General features: G+C 46.1%; 1 protein-coding gene across 5 annotated transcripts in view; it reads left to right on the forward strand.

The window, feature by feature from the left end:
* The window catches only part of HIVEP3 (HIVEP zinc finger 3), a 388,571-nt gene that overhangs the window by 221,724 nt on the left and 142,038 nt on the right, over positions 1-24,809 (forward strand). For all 5 annotated transcript variants that reach the window (XR_011319247.1, XM_069756679.1, XM_069756676.1 and 2 more), the window contains one exon: positions 3,267-8,397. Coding sequence is in view for 4 of the 5 variants with exons in the window: in XM_069756679.1 (XP_069612780.1) it covers positions 3,661-8,397 (4,737 nt within the window). In the remaining variant the exon portion in view is untranslated. The remainder of the gene's footprint in view (positions 1-3,266; positions 8,398-24,809) is intronic.

Below are 24,809 nucleotides of genomic sequence, written 5' to 3' on the forward strand. Positions count from 1 at the left end.
CATGGAATAAATTTTTTTAAAAATTTAACTTCATTTTAATGTCCTAATGTTCACACACTCCTCACTGATTTTTAAAATATTTCACTCCGTTAATGGAAGTCTGCCACCCCCAAAACACAAATCAAACTATGCAAACAGTTATAAAGGCAACTTTAGCTGTATAAGAATAATAGCAGTATACATTTTAGTGGCTGAGAAAGTGACTTTTATTTGATAAGCAAATGATGACGCTTTGGTGCACTTTTGGCATGGCAAAAGACTCATTGCATCATGATATCCCCTCAATTTGAATTGTAAACACTGTCCCTAATCGCGCTTGACAGGGTTTAAATACATATATAAACACAGCAAGTAAACCAGGCTCTTATGAATATGGAGACGACCGTGCCCTCACGTGCTGACAATCTACAGGGTAATGGGGAAGGAGGCGATTCGAGTGAGGGTTGGTACAGTTCTGGTGCTAGTAAGCTTGCAGCAGTGTTATTGCAGGTTGTATGTTTTCCTGAAGAGAGTTATTTTTTTTTCTCTTATAGCGCCAATACTTTCCACAATGCTTTACAGACCTTATCATCACTGTCCTCAGTGGAGCTCACAATCTAAATTCCGTATCAGTATGTCTTTGGAGTGTGCATGGAACCGAGGTACCTAAAGGAAACCCACGCAAATATGGGGAGAACATATTGTCCTTCATGGTATTGTAGCCCAAGAAAACAGCGCAGAAAGGCTACGATGTTAACCACTGAGCCACCAAGTTGTCTACCATTTGTATTGAAATTGCATTTGAAGGTTTCAATTGTGGGAGACAATTGGATGTGTTGAGGAGAAGAATTCCAGAGGATGTAGAATACTTGGGAAATATCTTGGAGACAGTTGGAAATTACGAGGGTGGGGAAAGAAGAAGATCTTATGAGAATTGGAGATTACCTGTGAGAAGGTATTTTGAGATTAGTTTGCGGATAGATTATGGATGGCTTTGTAAGTCATTTAAACTGGATTCGTTGGGGAGTCTGAAGCCAGTGAATTGATTGTCAGAGGGTAGAGGCAGAGGAGAGGTGGAATAGCATTATAGTTGATCTAGAGTTGAGCAAAGGATGGATTCTGGAAATTTTTTTGATTTAGAAATGGCAGGAGGTGGTAAGGGCTTGGATATGTGGTTTGAAGGGCAGAGTTAAAGAAGTTGTGCACTACTTGGACAACTTCTTCTCCTACCCCTCGCTTGGCTCTGATAAAATAATAAAGCTTATACTCCCCTCTCCACCCCGTGCCGGCGCTGTTCCCACGGTGTTGGCAGTCGCTCTCCCCAGGGCTCTCATGCAGTGTTGTGACACATGACGCCGGCGCCCCAATCAGGGCTGGCATCACGGTTTCGACTTTCGGACAAATCGAACATTAAGAGGAAGACTCTGAGCAGCTGCAGCCCGGACTTCCTCTTCATGTTCGATTTTTTTGAAGGCAGAGGCAGTGACGCCAGCGCTGATTGAGCGCACGAGGGCCCTGGGACCACGAGTGTCGACACCATGGGAACAGCATCGGCACGGGCAGTGAGTATAAGCTTTATTATTTTATCGGGGCAAAACATTTTTCTCATGAAGGAGTTGTCCTAGTAGTGGACAACCCTTTTAAGGGTTACACCTAAGCAGCAAACTTGTGATAGGGGGCAAAACGTAATGCCGTTTTTTGTGATATACAAATCTGGTTTGGGAGTTAAATAAGATGGAGCAAATATGAAGGTGATGAGAAGAAGAAGAGTATAACTGATACACCCATATATATTTTTAATAAAAAAAAGTTCTCTTTTGCTTGTGATGCTGTATGGGGAGAATACTTTCTCATGCCGGAGTCACACTACCGTAGAATATGGACGAGTGCTATGCGAGAAAATATTGCATAGCACTCGGACCAGTGTTAATCTATGGGGCAGCTCACATCACTGTATTTTTTCTCAGGCGCATTCGACATGCGTGTAAAATCACAGTACGCATTGTAAGGATTGTACTCACTCAGATGCGTAGGAGGAAACAGGAGGCACATTCTCTTCAATGTCCATGTGGGTTTATTAGCTCCATAAACCACCAAGGCAGCAACAAAAACTTAAACAGTCCGTACATCAGGCCGACACCTCATTAATGTCCATAGAAGAGCTCTGCTCTCAGGCCTGAAGGCACACAGGCTGTGCAATGTCCAGCACTCAGGCTCTATCTGAAGCAACATGCACAGAAGGGCTTCTCCCTCTCAATACACAGACCACTCTGTAGTGTTCAGCCTGGACACATGGAAATCTGTTCTCACTGGCAGAATCCCAAACACTCACTAACATGTGCCAAACACACCTCCATTAGGTAGCCTGAAACCACACCCACAGGTGAGGTAACATCACATGCACTGTCACGTGATCATGACATCACTGCAGGTCCTCCAACTCCTGCAGGGAAAAGCGTACAGTTAGCACCCCCACTCAGAGTGAGGTATGTGGGTAGCCAGACCCTCCCATCTCTCATAGCTACCCGCAACCCGGACCCAGGTGCACTAAACAATATCTTCAGTACTCACGTGCACTAAAGACAAAATACTCTGGGTTGCATCGCAGGGAGCATCCATCCCTGTGACACATACCTCCCATTAATCACGCGACCACCAGTCACACCACAGCATATATCATCTGAGACTCATAAATGCAAGCATATGAGTGCGAAAAAAACTCAGAAACCACAAGGCCCATTCGTCTAGCCCCACCCAATATACTTATATTCACATGTAGCTCCTTCAAAGACAACACCAGCTATACCTTTGTGTGGCCAATCCATTCCTCTGTTACTGAGAAATCAGCTTTGAATTGATATGCATATGAAACTGTAGATCTGAAGCCTCTGTCACTCTAGCTCTATTCCCCACCCAGCATCACCATATTCTGCTTCACTGAAAGCCTCTATGCTGTGTGACTTTGGGCAGAGAAGCCATCAATTAAGCAGAAGGGGGCAGTGCTTTTTAGGGAATAGAGCTGAAGTGACAGAGGATTCAGATCTACAGCCTCATTTGCTTCTCAATTCAAACACTGATTCTTAAATAATAGAGGAATGGAGTGTCTAGGTAAAGTTATTGCTGGACATGTCTTTGAAAGCGCTATATGCACATATTAGTAGTTTGGGAGGTGAAATTCTGCTGACAGTTTCCTTTTTAATGTCTTAATTTGATGAAGTCTTGAAAGTGTCCGTTTATCTTTTACTTTGTTTTCCTAATGTTGCATATATATTTTTTTTCTTTTACAGATCAGTGGTACAACCATCAACTTTCCTACAAAACGCCTGAAAACTATTTTTAAATTAACCAAGCAAGTCTTCCCTGGTGGAATACAAGACATGACTGACAATGATAAGAGCCAAATTTTTTATGGAGAAAACTGGAACAATATGTGTACTATTTTTGCAGATTATACTTTCATTTAAGTGGCTTGCTATGGATAACAAATGTTGATTTTTGGACACTAAATCTTGTGCTAAAGTTAGGAACTTTATGACCAAATGGATTAAGCCAGTGTTTTTTTTGACCAGGTCTTTTTTTGTCAGAGGTGCAATGCAGATTATTTTCTTATTTTATCATGGTTAGTAAATACTGCACCAAAGAACTTTGTGAAAATAAGATTTGGAGCCACTGGTGTAGGTGATGGAGCCAGAGAAAGGCCAGAAGAGCACAAGGAAGTTGGAGGAAGGTGTAAGGAAAAGGCCAAACAAAGGAGACGAGGTGCAAGGCACAGTATCTTCAGCAGAAGACTATAAAGTTGGTGGTCAAGAAGAGCTACCACACTCACGTCCTTTCACAGGTTCCCTTAAGATAGCAAGAGAAGGTCCACCTAGGAGAGTGGGGAGATCTTGTAAACCAAAAGTTCCATTACTCGGGCAGCTTCACGTTCCAAAATCACAACCTGCTTCACCAGCATTTATGGCTCCTCGTGTGGATACAGAGCATGGTCAAGAAGGGCAATTATGGCAAATGGTAGATCCAATACAGTCAGGTCCGTCCAGGTCTTTCACTTCAACTGCATCACATGCCAGGCATAGCCGTCCATTAGAAGAACCTACTCATAAAGCTTACGTCCAGCGGCCAACTCAGGTTTCTATAAAGCAAGCGGATGAGCCTCCTAAAAAGGAGAAGAAACCTCAAAAGCCAGGCAAATATATTTGCCAATATTGCAGCCGACCGTGTGCCAAGCCGAGTGTTTTACAAAAGCATATCAGATCTCATACTGGGGAGCGGCCATATCCCTGTGTCCCCTGTGGGTTTTCATTTAAGACAAAAAGCAATCTCTATAAGCATAGGAAGTCTCATGCACACCGGATCAAAGCAGGGCTTGCATCAGAAATTAGTGTAGAGACTTATCCATCCAACCTTGAGATGGAAAGGCTTGGAGAAGAAATTGATGATCCATCAGAAGGAGAAAGCACAGACTCTGAGGATGAGACAAGCACAATGTCAAACTTAGTGGAATTGTCTCCACAACAAAAGCATCACTTGTCAACATGTGCTACAAAAGTTGTGTCAAGATACCAAGGTGCAGCCCATGATCTTTTTTCTTTGTCCCAACAACACATATCCCAAACGTCTGCAGAGAGTCTAACATGTACTGAACCATCATCTGAACTCATCCAAAAATCAGAAGATACTCACAGTATAAAGCAGAAGCTGGCACTTAGGTTAAGTGAAAGAAAAAAAGCTAGTGAGGAGCAGACATTTCTCAGTCCAGGGAGTAAAGGAAGTACTGAATCAGGTTATTTTTCACGCTCTGAGAGTGCAGAGCAGCAAATAAGTCCTCCCAATACTAATGCGAAGTCATATGCTGAAATTATTCTCGGTAAATGTGGAAGGATTGGGCAAAGAACCGCAATGCTAGCCAGTCCTCCTCTTTTAGGTGCTTCAGAGGAAAAAACTACTGTGTCATCAATGTCTGTACCTAGGACACAGGTAATTGAGCATATTACCAAACTCATTACAATTAACGAGGCTGTAGTAGATACTAGTGAGATTGACAGTGTTAAACCAAGGAGAAGTTCATTGTCTAGAAGAAGCAGCATTGAGTCTCCTAAAGGAACTTTGTATCGAGATTCTTTCCAATTTGATACTAAATCCCCAGGCTTCATTTCCCAACAAGATACCAAGTCCTTTTCTGAAAAGACAAAAGCAGAACATTCATTCTCTTCCCTTAAGCAATCCCACAGTTCCACAGACACAGTGCCTCTTCTTCGAAGCCACTCAATGCCTTCCTCAGCATCCACTGCAAGTTCCCCACATCCATTTAGAGCTAGTTATTCATTTGATGATCAAATTGTGGATTCAGAAGCTTTGAGCCACACTCATACGATCTCTTCACACCCACGCCTGCTTAAGAGACAACCAGCAATAGAGCTACCTATAGGAATGGACTACACTTTAGAAGATAGTTTAACAGGGAAAGACACATCTTTGAAAACATCTGAAGAAGTGGAAGAGAAAGAAAGTGAAGTTCCCAAAAAGTCAAAAAAAGGGGGTAGGGTAAAGGGTTTAAACTATGAATGTAACATTTGTGGTGCTCGATACAAGAAAAGGGGTAACTATGAAACTCACAAGAAATACTACTGCTCGGAACTACATATTTTAACACCTCCATCTTTGAGCTCTCAAAGTTCTGTAGAAATTAGAAAAGAACTTTCAGAACAGGAAGAATGGCCTCAAGTGCTTAGTTACAAGTTAGGACCAAGTCTGGAGTTATCGACCTTGCGAAAACGACGGAAAGAAAAGAGTCTCGGAGATGACGAAGAGCCCCAAGTGGCTGATTGGTCTGAGTATCCAACATCTGCCACAGCACTAGAATCGCACTTTGCCACTTCCAGTACATCCATGACTTTGTGTACTGATGCCACTAAGCAGTTTGATGTTCGAAGTGAATCTATATCCATGTCAGATGTAGACAATAAAGAAAAGACTGTGATCTCTAAGGAAATTTCTGTTATCCAGCATACTAGCTCATTTGAAAAATCTGAGTCTATTGAAAAGAAGAGTAGTCTTGATGAGGAAGATTTGACTCCAGCACGAATTTCTGTAAGGCCGCACCCTCAGTCATCTCATCCTTTACAACCTAAGTTAGTCCGCCAGCACAACATTCAGGTACCAGAAATTTTAGTCACTGAAGAACCAGATAAGCCAGAGGTAGACATTGAAGATCCTCCAAAAGAACAGGAGAAAGTAGAAGAGTTCCATTGGCCACAAAGGAGTGAAACACTTGCACAGCTCCCTGCTGAAAAGCTCCCACCAAAAAAGAAGAGGTTACGCTTAGCAGAAATGGCACAGTCGTCTGGAGATTCCATCTTTGAATCAATGTCCCTTACCCGTAGTCCAAGTCAGGACAGCAGTCTTTCACATGCCTCCAGTCATTCTGTCTCATTTGATAGAGAGGAGGGTTCTAAATCTGAAGTATTGGGTCTGTTATCAGAGGGTAGCACTAAGACACTTGGCCATCACATGCTCACTGTCCCTTCGCACCATCACCATATGAGAGAAATGAGGAGATCTGCATCTGAGCAGACACCAAATATTTCTCACACACCACAGGTTTCAGAAAATCGAAGCAAATCATTTGATTATGGCAATTTAACATCTTCAACTTCAATGCCAACAGCTCAGGAGCGAAGGAAGTGCTTCTCACTTCGACAAACTTCTTTATGCAGACATGTTGAACTTGAACCTGAACTATCACCACATGATTGGAAAGAATTGGATAAACCGTCTACTTCAAGTCAAGTACTAGGCATGGGTTCTCATGAACAATCTTCTAGAATTTCCACTGAAGAGCAGCAAAGTTCTCCATCCCAAACACCACAAAATCAAAGACCAGTTCATTCTGATGAAACAGAAAATAGCTATTTATCACAACAATTATCAATTTTTCCAATACAACCATTACTGCAACGGTTACCCTCTCAAATTATGAGCAATATATCTGCTCCATTTTCTCTACAACCAATTTCACATTCTGTATTTCATACTCCACCAATTCCTTTACAGAAAGCGCTATTGCACCCCGACCATCTTCAAATACCCCAGCATTTAACCTCTCATACTTTGGAAATTCCTTTTAGACCTCACTCTCCATTTCTACACATACCTTACTCAGCATCCTCATCATTGCCCCACACGTTCTTTATGCCTATACAACCACAATTTGGTCTTCCAGTGTCTGCACAGGTTGGTTGCCATTATCCACAAATTAAGCCAGAGATCTCCCCTCCCTTATGTGTAGCCAACCTTCCACCTTCCAAAAATTATTTTTCTGAGAGCATCTATCCCCCATCCCACAGCCCTGTGGGTTTGGAACCTTCTGCCCAAGTGACCGTTTCACATGCAGAACCTGTTGTATCATTAGTTGTTCCAGTCAGAATACAGACTCATATGCCTTCATATGGTAATGCTATGTACACCACATTGTCTCATATGCTTGTTACGCCATCACTCTGCAGTCCATCATCCCTTGTCATACATAAAATCAGTGATGTGCGATCCAAGGGTAATCATGGCTTTGACCTGCCTAGTATCTTGCCAAAAGACAATAGCATAGTGAGTGAAATACCTTACTTATATGTGCCATTTCCAAAAACCAACTCAAGCAGCTGCATTCCACTTACTTCTGTTGAGAGTGTCTTGGGCTTTGATGGAAGTTCTTCAACTGTTGGGGGCAGTAAGCGTATGTTATCCCCTGCTGGAAGCTTGGAACTCACAATGGAGACACAACAGCAGAAAAGAGTGAAAGAAGAAGATGATCCAGATGACAGAGTTTACAAGCCACAGTCAGTGCTGGATCATAGCAGATCACCAAACATAACTGCTCTCATTTCCACACCACAAAACAGATCAGAGTTGCTAACACCACCAACCCCTACTATTCTTGAACCATTAACAGTGCAAGAAGGACCTAAAATTCAGTTAGTTCCAACTACTCTGGGTCAATCGCACTTACAGGAAGAACACATAAAAGAAGATACTGGCATTAAAGAAGAAAAAGATGATAAAGGTTTGCTTGTTTCTGCTTCATCTGGTACAACACCAATCCATGCAACAGGCTCCCATGAGGAAGCAGAAGCTAAAAAGGTCCCAGCATTTCCAACTCTACACACAACCACTAATGTCAGTTGGTGCTACCTGAACTATGTAAAGCCAAATCACATGCAGCAAAATGACCGAAGAGCTTCTGTATACTCCAGCTGGTGTATTAGTTTATATAACCCAAATCTTCCTGGAATTACAACCAGGGTGGCAATATCTCTTTTGAGGTCAAAGCAGAAAATTAGCTCAGAAATTTATACCATTGCCAACGCTCCGCAACCGGATTCAAGCATGGCACCCTCCCGAACTGGGAAACCCAAAATGACAGAGGTAAGGAATGCTTATTTTAGAGTTAACTTTTTTATTCAATAAACCAGAAATTTTTGTAAAAAAATATTCTTAAGATCTATTTTGTACTGTTCTTTCTATTAAACATTAGATCATTTTTTAAAAGGATGTTATGCTAATTCCTGATTCACTATGTGCTACACTGAAGAATGTTTGATGGATTTTATCAGATAACTCTTAAATATATTAGGTTATGAGGGATTAGATTTTTATAAAGTGATGACCTTTCTTTTATGTATGAATTTCTAGAAGTACTGTATATAAGTGACCACCCACCCTAGGAGGTCCCGCACTCTAATAAATGTCATAAGACCCCCGATTGAGCTGATTCTTTTGAGCATAATATGAATGGTAAAATATGTCTGCCTGTATGAGGTCATAGATTTATAGATACCGTATATACTCGAGTATAAGCCGACCCGAGTATAAGCCGAGACCCCTAATTCTGCAACAAAAAACTCGGAAAACTTAATGACTCGAGTATAAGCCTAGGGTGGAAAATGCAGCAGCTACCGGTAAATGTCAAAAATACAAACAGATACCAATAAAAGTAAAATTATTGAGACATCAGTAGGTTAAGTGTTTTTGAATATCCATATTGAATCAGGAGCCCCATATAATGCTCCATAAAGTTTATGATGGGCCCCATAAGATGCTCCATATTAAAATATGCCCCATATAATGCTGCACAAATGCGGATTATGGCCCTATAAGATGCACCATAAAGATATTTGCCCCATATAAAGCTCCACAAATGTTGATTATGGCCCCATAAGATGCTCCATATAGACATTTGCCCCATAAAATGCTCCACAAACATTGTTGATCGCCCCATATGATGTTCCATACAGTCATTTGCCCCATGTAATGCTCCACAAACGTTGCTTATGGCCTCATAAGATGCTCCATACAGTCATTTGCCCCATGTAATGCTCCACAAACTTTGCCTATGGCCCCATAAGATGCTCCATACAGTCATTTGCCCCATACAATGCTCCACATATGTTGCTTATGGCCCCATAAGATGCTCCATATAGTCATTTGCCCCATGTATTGCTCCACAAACGTTGCTTATGGCTCCATAAGATGCTCCATGTACTGTAGACATTTGCTCCATATGCTGTTGCTGCGATAAAAAAAAAAATCAAAAAAAAAAATCACATACTCGCCTCTTGTCGCTCAGACCCCCGGTACTTGCTATTTTCACCTGCTTCCCGTTCTACCGCCGCCGCTGCGTTCCCCGTCCTCTGCAATGACTGTTCAGGCAGAGGGCGGCGCACACGCAGCAGCAGCCGGCGGCAGTGGAACAGGGAGCAGGTGAATATCGCGCACTGCGTTATACTCACCTGCTCCTGGCGCGGTGTCCCTGGTTCCCCGGCGCCAGCAGCTTCTTCCTGTAGTGAGGGTTCATATGGTACCGCTCATTACAGTAATGAATATGTGGCTCCACCCCTATGGGAGTGGAGTGGGGTCCATATTCATTACTGTAATGAGCCATACTGTGTGACCGCTCACTATAGGAGGAAGCTGCCGGCGCTGGGGAACCAGGGACACCGCGCCAGGAGCAGGTGAGTATTATTACACGGCTGCTGATCCCCCTCCCCTGCCGACCCCTGGGAATGACTCGAGTAAAAATAGGCTGAAATTTTCGGCTTATACTCGAGTATATAAGCGGTAGATAAAAAGGCTTCTGTCAGGCACTTGAACTGATCTGCCAGTACAGGGCTGGTGAAGGGATTTATTGCACCAACGATAGGATCAAATGAAAAGCCCCTGCTTATTGTGCACCTGACTGACGTCTCCGCTTCGGCCTTCCCACTCTAAACAAATTCAGTCAAATAAGTAGAAATATGAAACCGGAACATTATTTACTTCTGATTGTATTTCCTGTGTGTATGTGGATAGATTAAGCTTAACATGCTTTGAACTGCTTTAGGGCAGTCCCACACGTCCAGATAATTCCGGTACCGGAATTATCCGTGTCCGTGTGCCCGCGCGTTTCTGTGGCACATCAGTGTGGCACACGTGCGGCACACATGTGCCGACTGGGTACCACACGCACCGTGCAGGAGACAGCGCTAGAGATAAGCGCTGTCCCCCCACGTGGTGCTGAAGCCGCCATTCATATCTTCTCTGCAGCAGCGTTTGCTGTAGAGAAGATATGAATAATCCTTTTTTTTTTTTTGTTTCTCGTGTTTAACATAAAGATCCATGTCTCCACCCCCCTCCCACCCCCTGTGCGCCCGCCCGCTGTTATTAAAATACTCACCCGGCACCCTTGCTGGCGCTGCTTCCTGTCCTGGCCGCACCTTCTACTGTATGAGCGGTCACGTTGGGCCGCCCATTACAGTAATGAATATGCGGCTCCACCTCCCATAGGGACATGGATCTTTATGTTAAACACGAGAAACAAAAAAAAAAAGGATTATTCATATCTTCGCTACAGCAAACACTGCTGCAGAGAAGATATGAATGGCGGCTTCAGCACCACGTGGAGGGACAGCGCTTACTGTAGCGCTGTCTCCTGCACGCACACGGACTGCACATGGACAACGTCCGTGTGCGGTACGTGTTTTACACGGACCCATTGACTTTAATGGGTCCGTGTAATCCGTGCGCTCCCACGACCACTGACATGTCTCCGTGTTTGGCACACGGAGACACGGTCCGCAAAAAATCAATGACATCTGCACAGATGCATTGATTTCAATGTGTCTACGTGTGTCAGTAGCTCCGGTACGTGAGGAAACTGTCACCTCACGTACCGGAGCCACTGACGTGTGAAACCGGCCGTAGCCAGTTGGTTTAGCAGTCCTGTTTATGACAATTTTAGTGCTTCAGATAGCTGAACATTTGATCTATTTTTCTTTTTAAAGTGTTATTAAATACAGTGGGGGAAATATGGTAAGTATTTGATCCCTTGCTGATTTTGTAAGTTTGCCCACTGACAAAGACATGGACAGTCTATAATTTTAAGGGTAGGTTAATTTTAACATTGCGAGATAGAATATCAAAAATAAAATCCAGAAAATCACATTGTATAAATTATATAAATTTATTTGCATTTTGCAGTGAGAAATAAGTATTTGATCCTCTACCAACCATTAAAAGTTCTGGCTCCTACAGACCAGTTAGACGCTCCTAATCAACTCGTTACCTGCATTAAAGACAGCTATCTTACATACTTACTGTCACGCTCGCGCCCAGACTGGTTGGCGCGGGGGTGTGGCCCCACTGGTCCACAGACGAAACTTCCCTGGAAGGGGCGTAACTAAGTAGCTTCCTAGGTGTTTGCTGGAGCCTCTGATGGTGAGACCAGACTTGTGCAATAGGAAGCTACCAGGTACCACTCCAGGGTGGTGTCTGGCTGTGGCTGCTGATCCCACCAGGGAACGGAACATAGACAGGCAAGCGGGTACGGCTGGCACTCTAGCAGACAGGCGGGCACGGCTGGGACACAGGCAGACAGACTGGTACAACAGAGACACTGGCAGGCAGGCGGGCACAGCCGGCTCTCTGGTAGGCAGGCAGGTACGGCTGGCTCTCTGGCAGGACAGGCGGACAAGGCTGGTACACTGGAAGAACCGGTAGGGACCGGTCTGCAGACAGGTATGTAAAACAGGTAAGAACCTGTTCAGACAGGAGGACTTAAGAAAAGGTAGAGGAAGATCGCAAGAGCGGATGCAGAGCGAAAGCACAGAAGCTAGAGCCAATAACAGAGATGCCGGAGGCGGAGCCAAGAGCTGGAGGCGGAGCCAAGAACGGGAGAAGTAGAACCGCAAAGAGCGGAGCCAGGTAGAACCGCAAGGAGCGGAGCCGCAGAGCGAAGCTACAGAGTGCAGAGCAAGGTCAAATTGCAGAGCAAAGTTACTGAGAGCAGAGCTAGAGCTAAGCCACAGAATGCAGAGCTGAGTGCAGAGCAAGACACAGAGTGCAGAGCTGAGAGTAAAGCCACTGAGTGCAGAGCTGAGAGCAGAGCAAAGTCAGAGTGCAGAGCAAGACACAGAGTGCAGAGCTGACAGCAAAGCCACAGAATGCAGAGCTGAGTGCAGAGCAAGACACAGAGTGCAGAGCTGAGAGTAAAGCCACTGAGTGCAGAGCTGAGAGCAGAACAAAGTCAGAGTGCAGAGCAAGACACAGAGTGCAGAGCTGACAGCAAAGCCACAGAGTGCAGAGCAAGGTAACAGAATACAGAGCAAGGAGCAAAGCAAGGTCGCAGAGAGCGGAGCCGAAAGCGGAGCAAAGCAAGACACAGAACACACAGGAGGGAAAGGAAATCAAGACAGGGATATAAACGAACACAGGAACATGACTAGACTTAAGACAGAGTCAGGAACGAGACAAAGCACAGAGACATGGACACAAGCCAGGGAACGAAGCCCCGCTGGGTGGCTACACAAGGACATAGGCCAGGGTACAAAGCCCCACTGGGTGGCTGCACAGGACACAGACCAGGGTACAATGCCCCCTGGGTGGCGGAACACAAGAGTCACAGAGACATGGCCTGGCACTTCAGCAGCTAAGAAGTGACTGAAGGAGTAAGTTGCACAGGCCCCCACCAATGGGTGGGGATGTCTTAAAAAAAGGAAGCCTCATGGCGATTGGCCAGGGACACCTTAGCAAGGTGCACACAGTCTCTATAAGAAACAAGAGTTGCTGGCGCTGCCCCCCTATGCACACAGACAGAGCATGCACAGAGCAAACAGCAGATATGAGGCACACAGCATGGAGCTCGCAGCAGAGAGAAGTCACCACAAGGCCCAGAGAAGTAAGTGAGTTTGAGTGTAATGCAGGTGGGGGATGGGAGGCCATGCAGTGATGCCAGCAGGGTTGTTACACTTACCTTTATAAAAGACTCCTATCCACAGACTCAGTCAGTCGGACTCTAACCTCTACAACATAGGAAAGTCCAAAGAGCTTTATAAGGATGGCAGGGACAAAATCATAGATCTGCACACAGCTGGAATGGGCTACAAAATCATAAGTAAAACACTGGGTGAGAAGGAGACAACTGTTGGTGCAATAGTAAGAAGATTGAAGAAAATCCAAAATGACTGTCAAAACATACAGCCTAGGCAACAAAGGAGTGGCTCAAAAAAGCACACTAAGGTTATGTAGTGGCCTAACCAGTCTCTGGACCTTAATCCTATAGAAAACTTATGGAGGGAGTTGAAGCTCCGATTTGCCAAAGGAGTGGACCAAAATTCCTCCTGACATGTGCACAAACCTCATCATCAACTACAAAAAATGGGTTTTGCCACCAAGTATTAAGTCTTGTTTGCCAGAGGCATCAAATACTTATTTCTCACAGCAAAATGCAAATAAATTTATGTAATTTATACAACGTAATTTTCTGGATTTTTTATTTTTGATATTCTATCTCTCAATGTTAAAATTAATCTACCCTTTAAATTATACACTGATCAAGTCTTTGTCAGTGGGCAAATTTACAAAATCAGCAAGGGATTAAATAATTATTTCCTTCACTGTAGGTATACACTGCCTTTTAATGATTATTTGTCCTCCCCTAAAATTGTTTGTTTTATTGGAAAATGAATTACGTCACACAGCACAATTTTTTCTGACTGTTTCCAAAGATGCCTCTAATAGTTAATTGAAAGGGTAACAGGTTAGATATCTTTAGTAAGAAAATGTAGCTTTTTAGTGATATATTTTTAAGGGGATGTCAAAAGACAATTCCTTTTCAAACTGAAGTTTATCTAGGGTCTTGGTTCTAAGACCCCTCTCCAAAGCTGATATGACTTGTGGCCTGTCATACACTTCCCCTACACATATCCCCTATCCTGATTATATATATATATATATATATATATATATATATATATATATATTAGTCCCCTCTTCCCCATTCTGATACACATGGCCCCTCATCCCTATCCTGGTATGCATGGCCCCCTCATCCCTATCTTGGTATGCATGACCCCATCACTGTCCTGGTTTGATTGGTCCCATCCTTATTCTGGTATATTTGGCCCTGGCCCCATTCCATTCCTGGTATGATTGGTCCCATCCTTATTCTGATATGATTGTCCCCATCAAGGTCCTGGTATGATTGGTCCCATACTGTTTCTGGTATAAATGGCCCCATCCTGCTCCTGGCATGATGAGCCCATCCTTTTTCTGGTATAAATGGCCCCATCCTGTTCTTGATATGATTGGTCCCATCCTTTTTCTGGTATAAATGGCCCCATCCTGTTCCTGGTATGGTTGGTCCCATCCTTTTTCTTTTATAATTGGCCCCATCCCGTTCCTGGTATGCATGGCCCCATCAGGAAAGATTAAAAAAAACAAAAACATTACACTTACCCTTCCTCCGCTCCCTCGCAGTCGCAGCGTCCTGCTCCGGTGCCAGCAGCTGCTTAAGGCTTGGAAGCAGCGCATGACGTCCCTGCCATGCGCTGCTTCCAAGCCTTAAGCAGCTGCTGGCACCGGAGCAGGACGCTGCGACTGCGAGGGAGCGGAGGAAGGGTAAGTGTAATGTTTTTGTTTTTTTTAATCTTTCCTGATGGGGCCATGCATACCAGGAACGGGATGGGGCCAATTATAAAAGAAAAAGGATGGGACCAACCATCACAAGCAGAGCACAGCTGCCAGAATACTCACTGGGACCGTTCATCACAGAGAGCGGTAAGCAGGGCCGTATTTAGAGTTTCTGCTGCCCTAGGCACTTTTAGTGCTGCCTCCTCCTTTGGTGAGTATGACACTATCGGCAGTGACTTTGCCATAAATCGCTGATGTGAAAGTAGCCTTTTGCAGCAGATTCGGCAGTCTTTCCACATCTGCGGTGTAATGGATCACTTACAGCAACACTGCGTTCGGCCTCATTCATTCCCTATGGGACTTGCGGACATGTGCAACACTTGCAATTTTGCCGCGTTCCGGCAAATGTGGTACTTTCAGCAATGGAAAAAAACACTGCTAGCAGTGTTTTTTGTATCACCGCAAGTGCAAAACCACAAGTGCCACACATGTCCGCAAGTAGCCATCACTACCTGTCCCTGCACCTTCCTAGCTCATCCCTAACCATTCCTCCCTGACCTAAAACTGCACTATAAAGCTTTAGAAAAACAATTTATTAACTGACATATTCCTATGATAATGAGGCTCCAGGCTACGGCGTAGACTGGGATGGGCAGTCTCCGGGTCTCCATTCTCTCTGTGCACACCCTCAGTCCCTGCCTCACTGCCTGTGCACAGACATTCCTCCACCGGACCCGGTAATCACCGCTTGCAGTGGCATACCGGCAGAGGTGTATCTAGGGTTTCTGTCACCAGGGGTAATTCATTTTGGTGCCCTCCCTCCACAGGACATATGTGATTTGCACACTTAGTCATGATGTCTATGGAAAATCAACCGCACACACAAGGCTTGAAAGTTTTATGTGAAAATTATATTCTTTATTAGTACAGGCATCACCGAGTGCTCATTAGCATAAGAAAAGAATGACGGATACTTTAAGTTAGGGTTTACGTTTCGACCAAGGCTGGTCTTTGTCAAAACCACACTTTTAGTGAGAGGTAGAGTGCGCCAAGTAGAGAAGCAGTCCGGAGTGGGCGGAATCTTTAGGGGTCCAGGAGCGCTGTGTCCGTCACATTGGACATGCACTTAGTCATGTACCGACGAGCTCCTCTCCCTAATGCTCTCAATGTTCAGTGAAAAACAGAGAAGCAGAAGAGAAGTTCGTTGTCACAGGACCACAAGTATGAAAGTCGCATGTGAGTGAAGTGTCCATGTGACGACTACTGGAACCTGTAGAGCTGAATCCTGACACCGCAGGCTTCTGAATTCTCACAACGCATGGACTGCACACTTTTAGGATTCTCCCTTGCCGGTGGACGGTCATGTCAGCACAAGTATGTGATTTGTATACCTCTGACCACATTCCGACTAGACGTATCCGGCCTCACTCAATTCATTTTCATTGACAGAGGCCACATATGTCTAGTCAGCATGTGACCGCATTAATGTAAATCCCCGGCATGAGAGAATCCTGACTGCGTGCAGTGCGCACTATGAGAATTCAGAAGTCTGGAGTCACAAAGAATGACTGCAGACTCATCACAAACCTGGACATCCCCTTTAAGTCTCCTAACATAAATAAAAACATGAGAGTTAGTCAGTATCACAAATAACATTTTCATCCAGGTTCCTTATAGATGACGTCGCCTCTGGAGCCGTTCTTCTTTTCTTCATCTTGTCCAGACCCCATGATGAGTTTTCTCATCCACAGTCATCTCTGCAGACTTCCATCTTCTCCGCTCTTTTGCAGAAAATCTCCACATGACGCCCTTAAAGATACAAGTGTCATTATAATGCTCCTGAATAAAAAATTGGCCCTCACTATATTGTCTGCACAAAATATGACCCCCACACTGTCCCTCTTATGGTACATGCTCTTCACATTGACCTCTCCTTTCCATACTAACCCCCTCTTCACATTGTCCTCTCACACTGTGTCCCCCATAGGGCTCAGTATTTATACTGTACTCTCTTATCACACTCCCCCTCCTTGGTATACTGTCCCCTCCTGGTTGTGCCCTTACACTGTCCCTCCATGCTATGCCCCCACTACTCAGTTTCTATTCTGTGCCCATACTCTCTCCTCACACTATTCCCCTCCCTCCTCATACTGTCTCCTCTCACATCCCCCTGCTCACCATCCAGTCTCCTCATATATTTACCCCTTCACTTTCTATACTGCCTGCTCACCTGACTCCCCATACTTTGTCTGCGCACATCCCATCTCCCTCACTCCCCGTACTCTGTCCACATCCATTTTTCACATCGCTACTCATACTGAGTCCACACACATTCCCTCGTTCGCTCCCCATACTATCTGCACCCCTCCTCCCATATTGTTTCCTCACATATGCCCCCCATTCCCCCACACTGTTACCTCTTACATGCCCCCATTCCCCAGTACTGTTTCCTCATACATGTCCCCCATCCTCCCATCCTGTATGCATGGCTCGGCTCCCCCATCTTGTATGCATGGCTTGGCTCCCCATACTTCCATCTTGTATTCATAGCTCGGCTCTCCCATACTCCCATCCTGTATGCATGGCTCGGCTCCCCCATCCTCCCACCCTGTATGCATGGTTCCCCCATCCTGGATGAATGGCTCCCCCATCCTCCCATCCTGTATGCATGGCTCGGCTCCCCCATCCTTCCACCCTGTATGCATGGTTCCCCCATCCTGTATGCATGGCTTCTCCATCCTCCCACCCTGTATGCATGGCTCCCCATCCTGTATGCATGGCTCCCCCATTCTCCAATCCTGTATGCATGGCTCGGCTCCCCCATCCTCCCACCCTGTATGCATGGTTCCCCCATCCTGTATGCATGGCTTCCCCATCCTCCCACCCTGTATGCATGGCTCCCCCATCCTACCATCTTGTATGCATGGCTCGGCTCCTCCATCCTCCCATCCTGTATGCATGGCTCGGCTCCCCCATCCTCCCACCCTGTATGCATGGCTCCCCCATTCTCCCATCCTGTATGCATGGCTCTCCCATCCTGTATGCATGGCTCCTCCATCCTGTATGCATGGCTCCCCCATCCCCCCATCCTGTATGCATGGATCGGCTCCCCCATCCTCCCACCCTGTGTGCTTGGCTCGGCTCCCCCATCTTCCCGCCCTATATGCATAACTCCCCTATTCTCCCATCCTGTATGCATGGTTCCCCCATCCTGTATGCATGGCTGCCCCATCCTCCCACCCTGTATGCATGGCTCCCCCATCCTGTATGCATGGCTCCCCCATCCTCCCACCCTGTGTGCTTGGCTCGGCTCCCCCATCCTCCCACCCTGAATGCATAACTCCCCTATTCTCCCATCCTGTATGCATGGTTCCCCCATCCTGTATGCATGGCTGCCCCATCCTCCCACCCTGTATGCATGGCTCCCCCATCCTGTATGCATGGCTCCCCCATCCTCCCACCCTGTATGCATGGCTCCCCCATCCTACCATCTTGTATGCATGGCTCGGCTCCCCCATCCTCCCACACTGTATGCATGGCTCCCCCATTCTATCATCCTGTATGCATGGCTCCCCCATCCTCCCACCCTGTGTGCACGGCTCCCCCATCCTCCCACCCTGTGTGCACGGCTCCTCCATCCTCCCACCCTGTGTGCACGGCTCCTCCATCCTCTATGCATGGCTCCCCCATCCTCCCACCCTGTGTGCATGGCTCCCCCATCCTCCCACCCTGTGTGCATGGCTCCCCCATCCTCCCACCCTTTATGCATGGCTCCCCCATGTGTGTGTACGTGTCCCACATCCCAGCTCAGGCAGTGAGGGACAGGGGCAGCAGTGTCACTCAGCCATATGAAACTTCGCTTGAGTCTGTGGCACAAGGAGCCATGAAAGCCTACGCTTCTCCTCGTGTGTCCACGACAACCCGAGAGTATGTGAGCTAATAAGGTGCCACACACACAGCCCACCTCAGCAGCCCACAGCCGGCCGGGGGAAGCTTCCCATTCCCACACACTGGGGATCCGGGACTGTCCATTTCTCAGGCCGCATCATTAGCCCGGCATTAGCCGCCGGCAGCCATGCAGCAGTGCGCGGTCTGCAGCGTGCAGGGGTGCCAGGCTGTGGGCACAGGTGGAGTGGGATCTCCCTCATCCCCTTCTGTGGGAGGTGGTGACAGGTCACAGCTCGGGAGACAGGGGGGCCCACCGTGACGTCACGGTCTCCGCACAGGGAAAGTTGCGCTGAGCTCTGCCACTGGGTAAATAGCGGGCACGCCATCCTCCCACCCTGTAAACATGACTCCTCCATCATCCTCTCCTGTCCTCCTCTGTCTTCCTCCATCCTCCCCCCGTCCTCTATCCTCCCCTGTCATACTCACCTTTCTCTCACCGTGCGGCGCTGAACTTCCCGGCATCTCTGTCCCCGCAGCGTCTTCCTTTCTGTATGAGCGGTCATGTGGTACCGCTCATTAAGGTGATGAATATGCGTCCATATTCATCACCTTAATGAGTGGTATCACGTGACCGCTGAGGAAAGGACGAGCCGGCGCTGAGACGGGAGTTGCAGCAGGCACCGATGGAGGAGGGTGAGTATGAAGTCTTCAGGGAGGGGGGGCGAGCACTTGACCCCGGACTTCATTAAAAAAAAACGTTGCTCAAGTGCACCCCCCTGCATCCTGCTGCCCTAGGTACGTGCCCTCAAGTGCCTAGTGGCAAATACAGCCCTGGCGGTGAGTATCCATTCCTCTTCAGTAGCACACAGTGTCAGCCAGCGGCTTCCTGCTGCTGCAGCAGTCACTTAAGAGAAATTAATATTCAGAATACTCATTTCTCTTAAGTATCTGCACATGTGACCGCCGGCAGCAGCAGAAAGGCTCCGGCTGACACTGCGCACTACTGAAGAGGAATGGATATTCACCGCTCTCTGCGATGAAGGGTCCCGGTGAGTATTCCGGCTGCTGCTGGCATCGAAGCAGGACACTGCGAGGGAGCGGAGGAAGGTTCAACAACCAAAGAGCAAGAAGACATACAAAAAAGCAGGGATCACCTTAAGAAATGTCAAATTTTATCATTACACATAAACCCACAACACCAGGAATTTTTAAAAACGAGGGAGCGGAAGAAGGTAAGTATAATGTTTTTTTGTTTTTTTTTAATCTTTTCTCATAGGATCAATCATACCAGCAACAGGATGGGGCCAATCATACCAGGATGCCAGAAAGAAATACATATTCATTGCCCTCCACACCCATGGGCGTGGAATGCAGTGAATATTCATTTATCTTTAGCAGCGGGCACAGGAGTTAGCTGGAGCTGCTGACTCCAGCCTCCTGTGACCCGATACTCCGCCAAAACCGCTCCCTTACCTTCTCACCACAGCCAGAGCCCATACATCCAGACTATAAGACACACCCCCATTTTCCTCCATAGATTGGGAAGAAAAGAGTGCATCTAATAGTCCGAAAAATACGGTAATTTTGGCATTCTTGAATTTTTAAGTTTTCACGGTGTTTACCAAGTTAATTGTTTTTATATTTTGATCAGACTTTTGTGAATGTGGCAATACCATTCATATGTATTTAAAAAAAAATGTATATCTATTTTCAATGGGGGAACAGGAGAGTTATTTGAACTGTTTTTTTTTTCATATTTCTTAAAACATTTTTTTACTTTACCTTTCACTGTTGTTAGACCCCCTTCGGAGATTTGAAGATGTGAGTACCTGATCACTTGTGCTGTATACAGTGATGCCATAGCATCTCTTCATATAGCAAAAATCACGGTTTGCTTTGAAGCCTGGCTAGAGACAGGGTTTCAAAGGAGCTCTGTAATAATTAGCTGAGCCGCAGCTGTCATGACAACCCATCAGTGACCCACGATCACGTTACGGGCGTGCCAATGGCAGAGCACCCGCAATTGTTACACCTGCCGGGTATGTGGCGGGGTCGCTGTGTAAAGGTACCGTCACACTTAGCGACGCTGCAGCGATACCGACAACGATCCGGATCGCTGCAGCGTCGCTGTTTGGTCGCTGGAGAGCTGTCACACAGGCAGCTCTCTCCAGCGACCAACGATCAGGGGAAAGACTTCGGCATCGTTGAAACTGTCTTCAACGATGCCGAAGTCCCCGGGTAACCAGGGTAAACATCGGGTTACTAAGCGCAGGGCCGCGCTTAGTAACCCGATGTTTACCCTGGTTACCATCGTTAAAGTAAAAAAAACAAACGCTACATACTTACCTACCGCTGTCTGTCCCCGGCGCTCTGCTTCTCTGCTCTGGCTGTGAGCACAGTGGTCGGAAAGCAGAGCGGTGACGTCACCGCTCTGCTTTCCGGCTGCCCGCCGCTCACAGCCAGACCAGAGAAGCAGAGCGCCGGGGACAGACAGCGGTAGGTAAGTATGTAGCGTTTTTTTTTTTTACTTTAACGATGGTAACCAGGGTAAACATCGGGTTACTAAGCGCGGCCCTGCGCTTAGTAACCCGATGTTTACCCTGGTTACCAGCGAAGACATCGCTGAATCGGCGTCACACACGCCGATTCAGCGATGTCAGCGGGACCTCAACGATCAAAAAATGGCCCAGGCCATTCCGACACGACCAGCGATCTCACAGCAGGGGCCTGATCGCTGCTACGTGTCACACATAGCGAGATCGCTACTGAGATCGCTATTGCGTCACAAAACTTGTGACTCAGCAGCGATCTCGCTAGCGATCTCGCTATGTGTGACGGGGCCTTTAGTCTGCTCCATACACCCGCTTCTGACTTACGCCGTATATGTACAGTGGATGTCGTGAAGGGGTTAATATGCTTCATGTAAAGCCAAGCAAAACGAGTAGGTGTGGGGCATTCTCATAAGCAATGTACATAGCAACATTAAAGTAATTGTAGAAGCAGCTATTTTTACTATATAATGTAGCTTGTGTATATAGAGAGATGCAGTACTGTGCAAAAGTTTTAGGCAGGTGTGGAAAAATGCTGAAAAGTAAGAAATCTTTCATATATAGATATGGTAATAGTTTATTTTAATCAATTAACAAAATACAAAGTGAATGAACAAAAGAAAAATGTAAATGAAGTCAATATTTTGTTGTGACCACCTTTGCCTTAATACAGCATCAAAGCATCAGTTCTTCTCAGTATAGTTGCACTCAATCCATGAAGGAACGCTGTGATTGTATGTAAATAGGGAAATTGACCTTGCAGTATCCCTAGGGCTGGGATCCTAACTATCTCTGCTCCCAAACATAACTCTAAGGCTGCCGTCACACTATCAGTATTTGGTCCGTATTTTACATCAGTATTTGTAAGCCAAAACCAGGAGTGGGTGATAAATACAGAAGTGGTGCATATGTTTCTATTATACTTTTCCTCCAATTGTTCCACTCCTGGTTTTGGCTACAAATACTGATGTAAAATACTGACCAAATACTGCTAGTGTGATGGCAGCCTCAAGATGAGGAGGTTTGGGCCACTAGCCTTAGGGTACCGTCACACTATACGATTTACCTACGATCACGACCAGCGATATGACCTGGCCGTGATCGTAGGTAAATCGTAGTGTGGTCGCTGAGGAGCAGTCACACAGACAGCTCTCCAGCAACCAACGATGCCGAGGTCCCTGGGTAACCAGGGTAAACATCGGGTAACTAAGCGCAGGACCGCGCTTAGTTACCCGATGTTTACCCTGGTTACAAGCGTTAAACTAAAAAAAAACAAACAGCACATACTTACATTCTGGTGTCCGTCAGGTCCCTTGCCGTCTGCTTCCCGCACTGTGACTGCCGGCCGTAAAGTGAAAGTGAAAGCACAGCCGCTGTGCTCTGCTTTCACTTTACGGCCGGCAGTCACAGTGCGGGAAGCAGACGGCAAGGGACCTGACGGACACCAGAATGTAAGTATGTGCTGTTTGTTTTTTTTTAGTTTAACGCTTGTAACCAGGGTAAACATCGGGTAACTAAGCGCGGTCCTGCGCTTAGTTACCCGATGTTTACCCTGGTTACAAGCGAACGCATCGCTGGATCGCATCGCTAGATCGCTAGATCGGTGTCACACACACCGATCTAGCGATGACAGCGGGAGAAAGAAAGTTCTAAACGATCTGCTACGACGTACGATTCTCAGCAGGATCCCTGATCGCTGCTGCGTGTCAGACACAGCGATATCGTAACGATATCGCTGGAACGTCACGAATCGTACCGTCGTAGCGATCGAAATGTTATAGTGTGACGGTACCCTTACTGTTCTCCTGTTATACCCTAAGCTATCCCCTCCCCCACGAAGCCTGGGACAGAAGTGCTAGTGTATAAACATGTAAGACAAACAGGTATAACAAAAAGCAAGTAAAATACAAAACACTCACCAAAGGTAGAGAGGTATGTCGGGAAGGGTAGGAATGTACAAATCAAATGGAAATAGGACAATGAGGAAATCATACATCCAAAAACAGCATGCAACAATCTCCAGTAGCAACGACAATCAGCAACTCAGCACAGCAACTCCAAGGAGCTAGGAAGTAAAACGGGCTAGGAAGAGAAGGTCTGGCATGATTTTATAGCAAGAGGAAATGACCAGGTCAGGAACAGCTGTGAGATAGACCTGCAATTTTCTAACCAGCTTAGAAAGGGTCAATAACCTCTTCAGCTTCAAAGGAAAGAAAATCCATTTAATAGGAAGCACAAGCACAGAGGCTAAATGGAAGAGCTGCGATTCACAATATGTAGTGATCTTCTAACCCCAGATCTTTCTGGAGGATGTGATCCACTTGTGACAACATCTTTAAGAAGTCACCACAAAACTTCTGTAGTTATAGATTTGTGCTAATCCTTCTGCTTTAATTAGCTTTTAACCCCTTTGTGACATATGACGTACTATCCCATCGAGGTGACCCGGGCCGTATGGCCATCGATGGGATAGTACGTCATATGCGATCAGCTGCGCTCACGGGGGGAGCGCGGTCTATCGCGGCCCGGGTGTCAGCTGACTATCACAGCTGACATCCGGTACTATGTGACAGGAGCAGTCATGGACCGCTCCCGGCACATTAACCCCCGGAACACTGCGATCAAACATGATCGTAGCATTCCGGAGGCAAAGGGAAGCATCGCGCAGGGAGGGGGCTCCTTGCGTGCTTCCCTGAGACCCTCAGAACAACGCGATGCGATCGCTTGTTCCGAGGGTCTCCTCCGATCTCCTCCTCCCTGCAGGCCCCAGATCCAAGATGGCCACGGGGGACCTTCCAGGTCCTGCAGGGAGGTGACTTGCGAGCACCTGCGGAGAGCAAGCGCCGGCAAGCCTCCTGCACTGCTTGTCAGATCGCTGTGCAAAGTGTCAGATCAGCGATCTGACAATATATAGTGATGTCCCACCCTGGGTCAATGTAAAAAAATTTAAAAAAAATACACTGTGTAAAAATATTTTTTTTTTAAATTCCTAAATAAAGAAAAAAAAAAAATATTTTTCCAATAAATACATTGCTTTATGTTAATAAAAAAACAATAAAAGTACACATATTTAGTATCACCGCGTCCGTAACGACCCGACCTATAAAACTGTCCCACTAGTTAACCCCTTCAGTGAACACCGTAAGAAAAAAACGAGGCAAAAAACAATGCTTTATCATCATACCGCCGAAAAAAAAGTGGAATAACACACGATCAAAAAGACTGATATAAATAATCATGGTACCGCTGAAAACGTCATCTTGTCCCCCAAAAAACGAACCACCATACAGCGTCATCCGCAAAAAAAAGCTATAGCCTTCAGAATAAAGCGATGCAAAAATAATTATTTTTATATAAAGTAGTTTTTATTGTATAAAAGTGCCAAAACATAATAAAATTATATAAATGAGGTATCGCTGTAATCGTACTAACCCGAAGAATAAAACTGCGGAACAA

This window comes from Ranitomeya imitator, chromosome 3 (assembly GCF_032444005.1).
Source record: "Ranitomeya imitator isolate aRanImi1 chromosome 3, aRanImi1.pri, whole genome shotgun sequence".
Taxonomy (NCBI): Eukaryota; Metazoa; Chordata; class Amphibia; order Anura; family Dendrobatidae; genus Ranitomeya; species Ranitomeya imitator.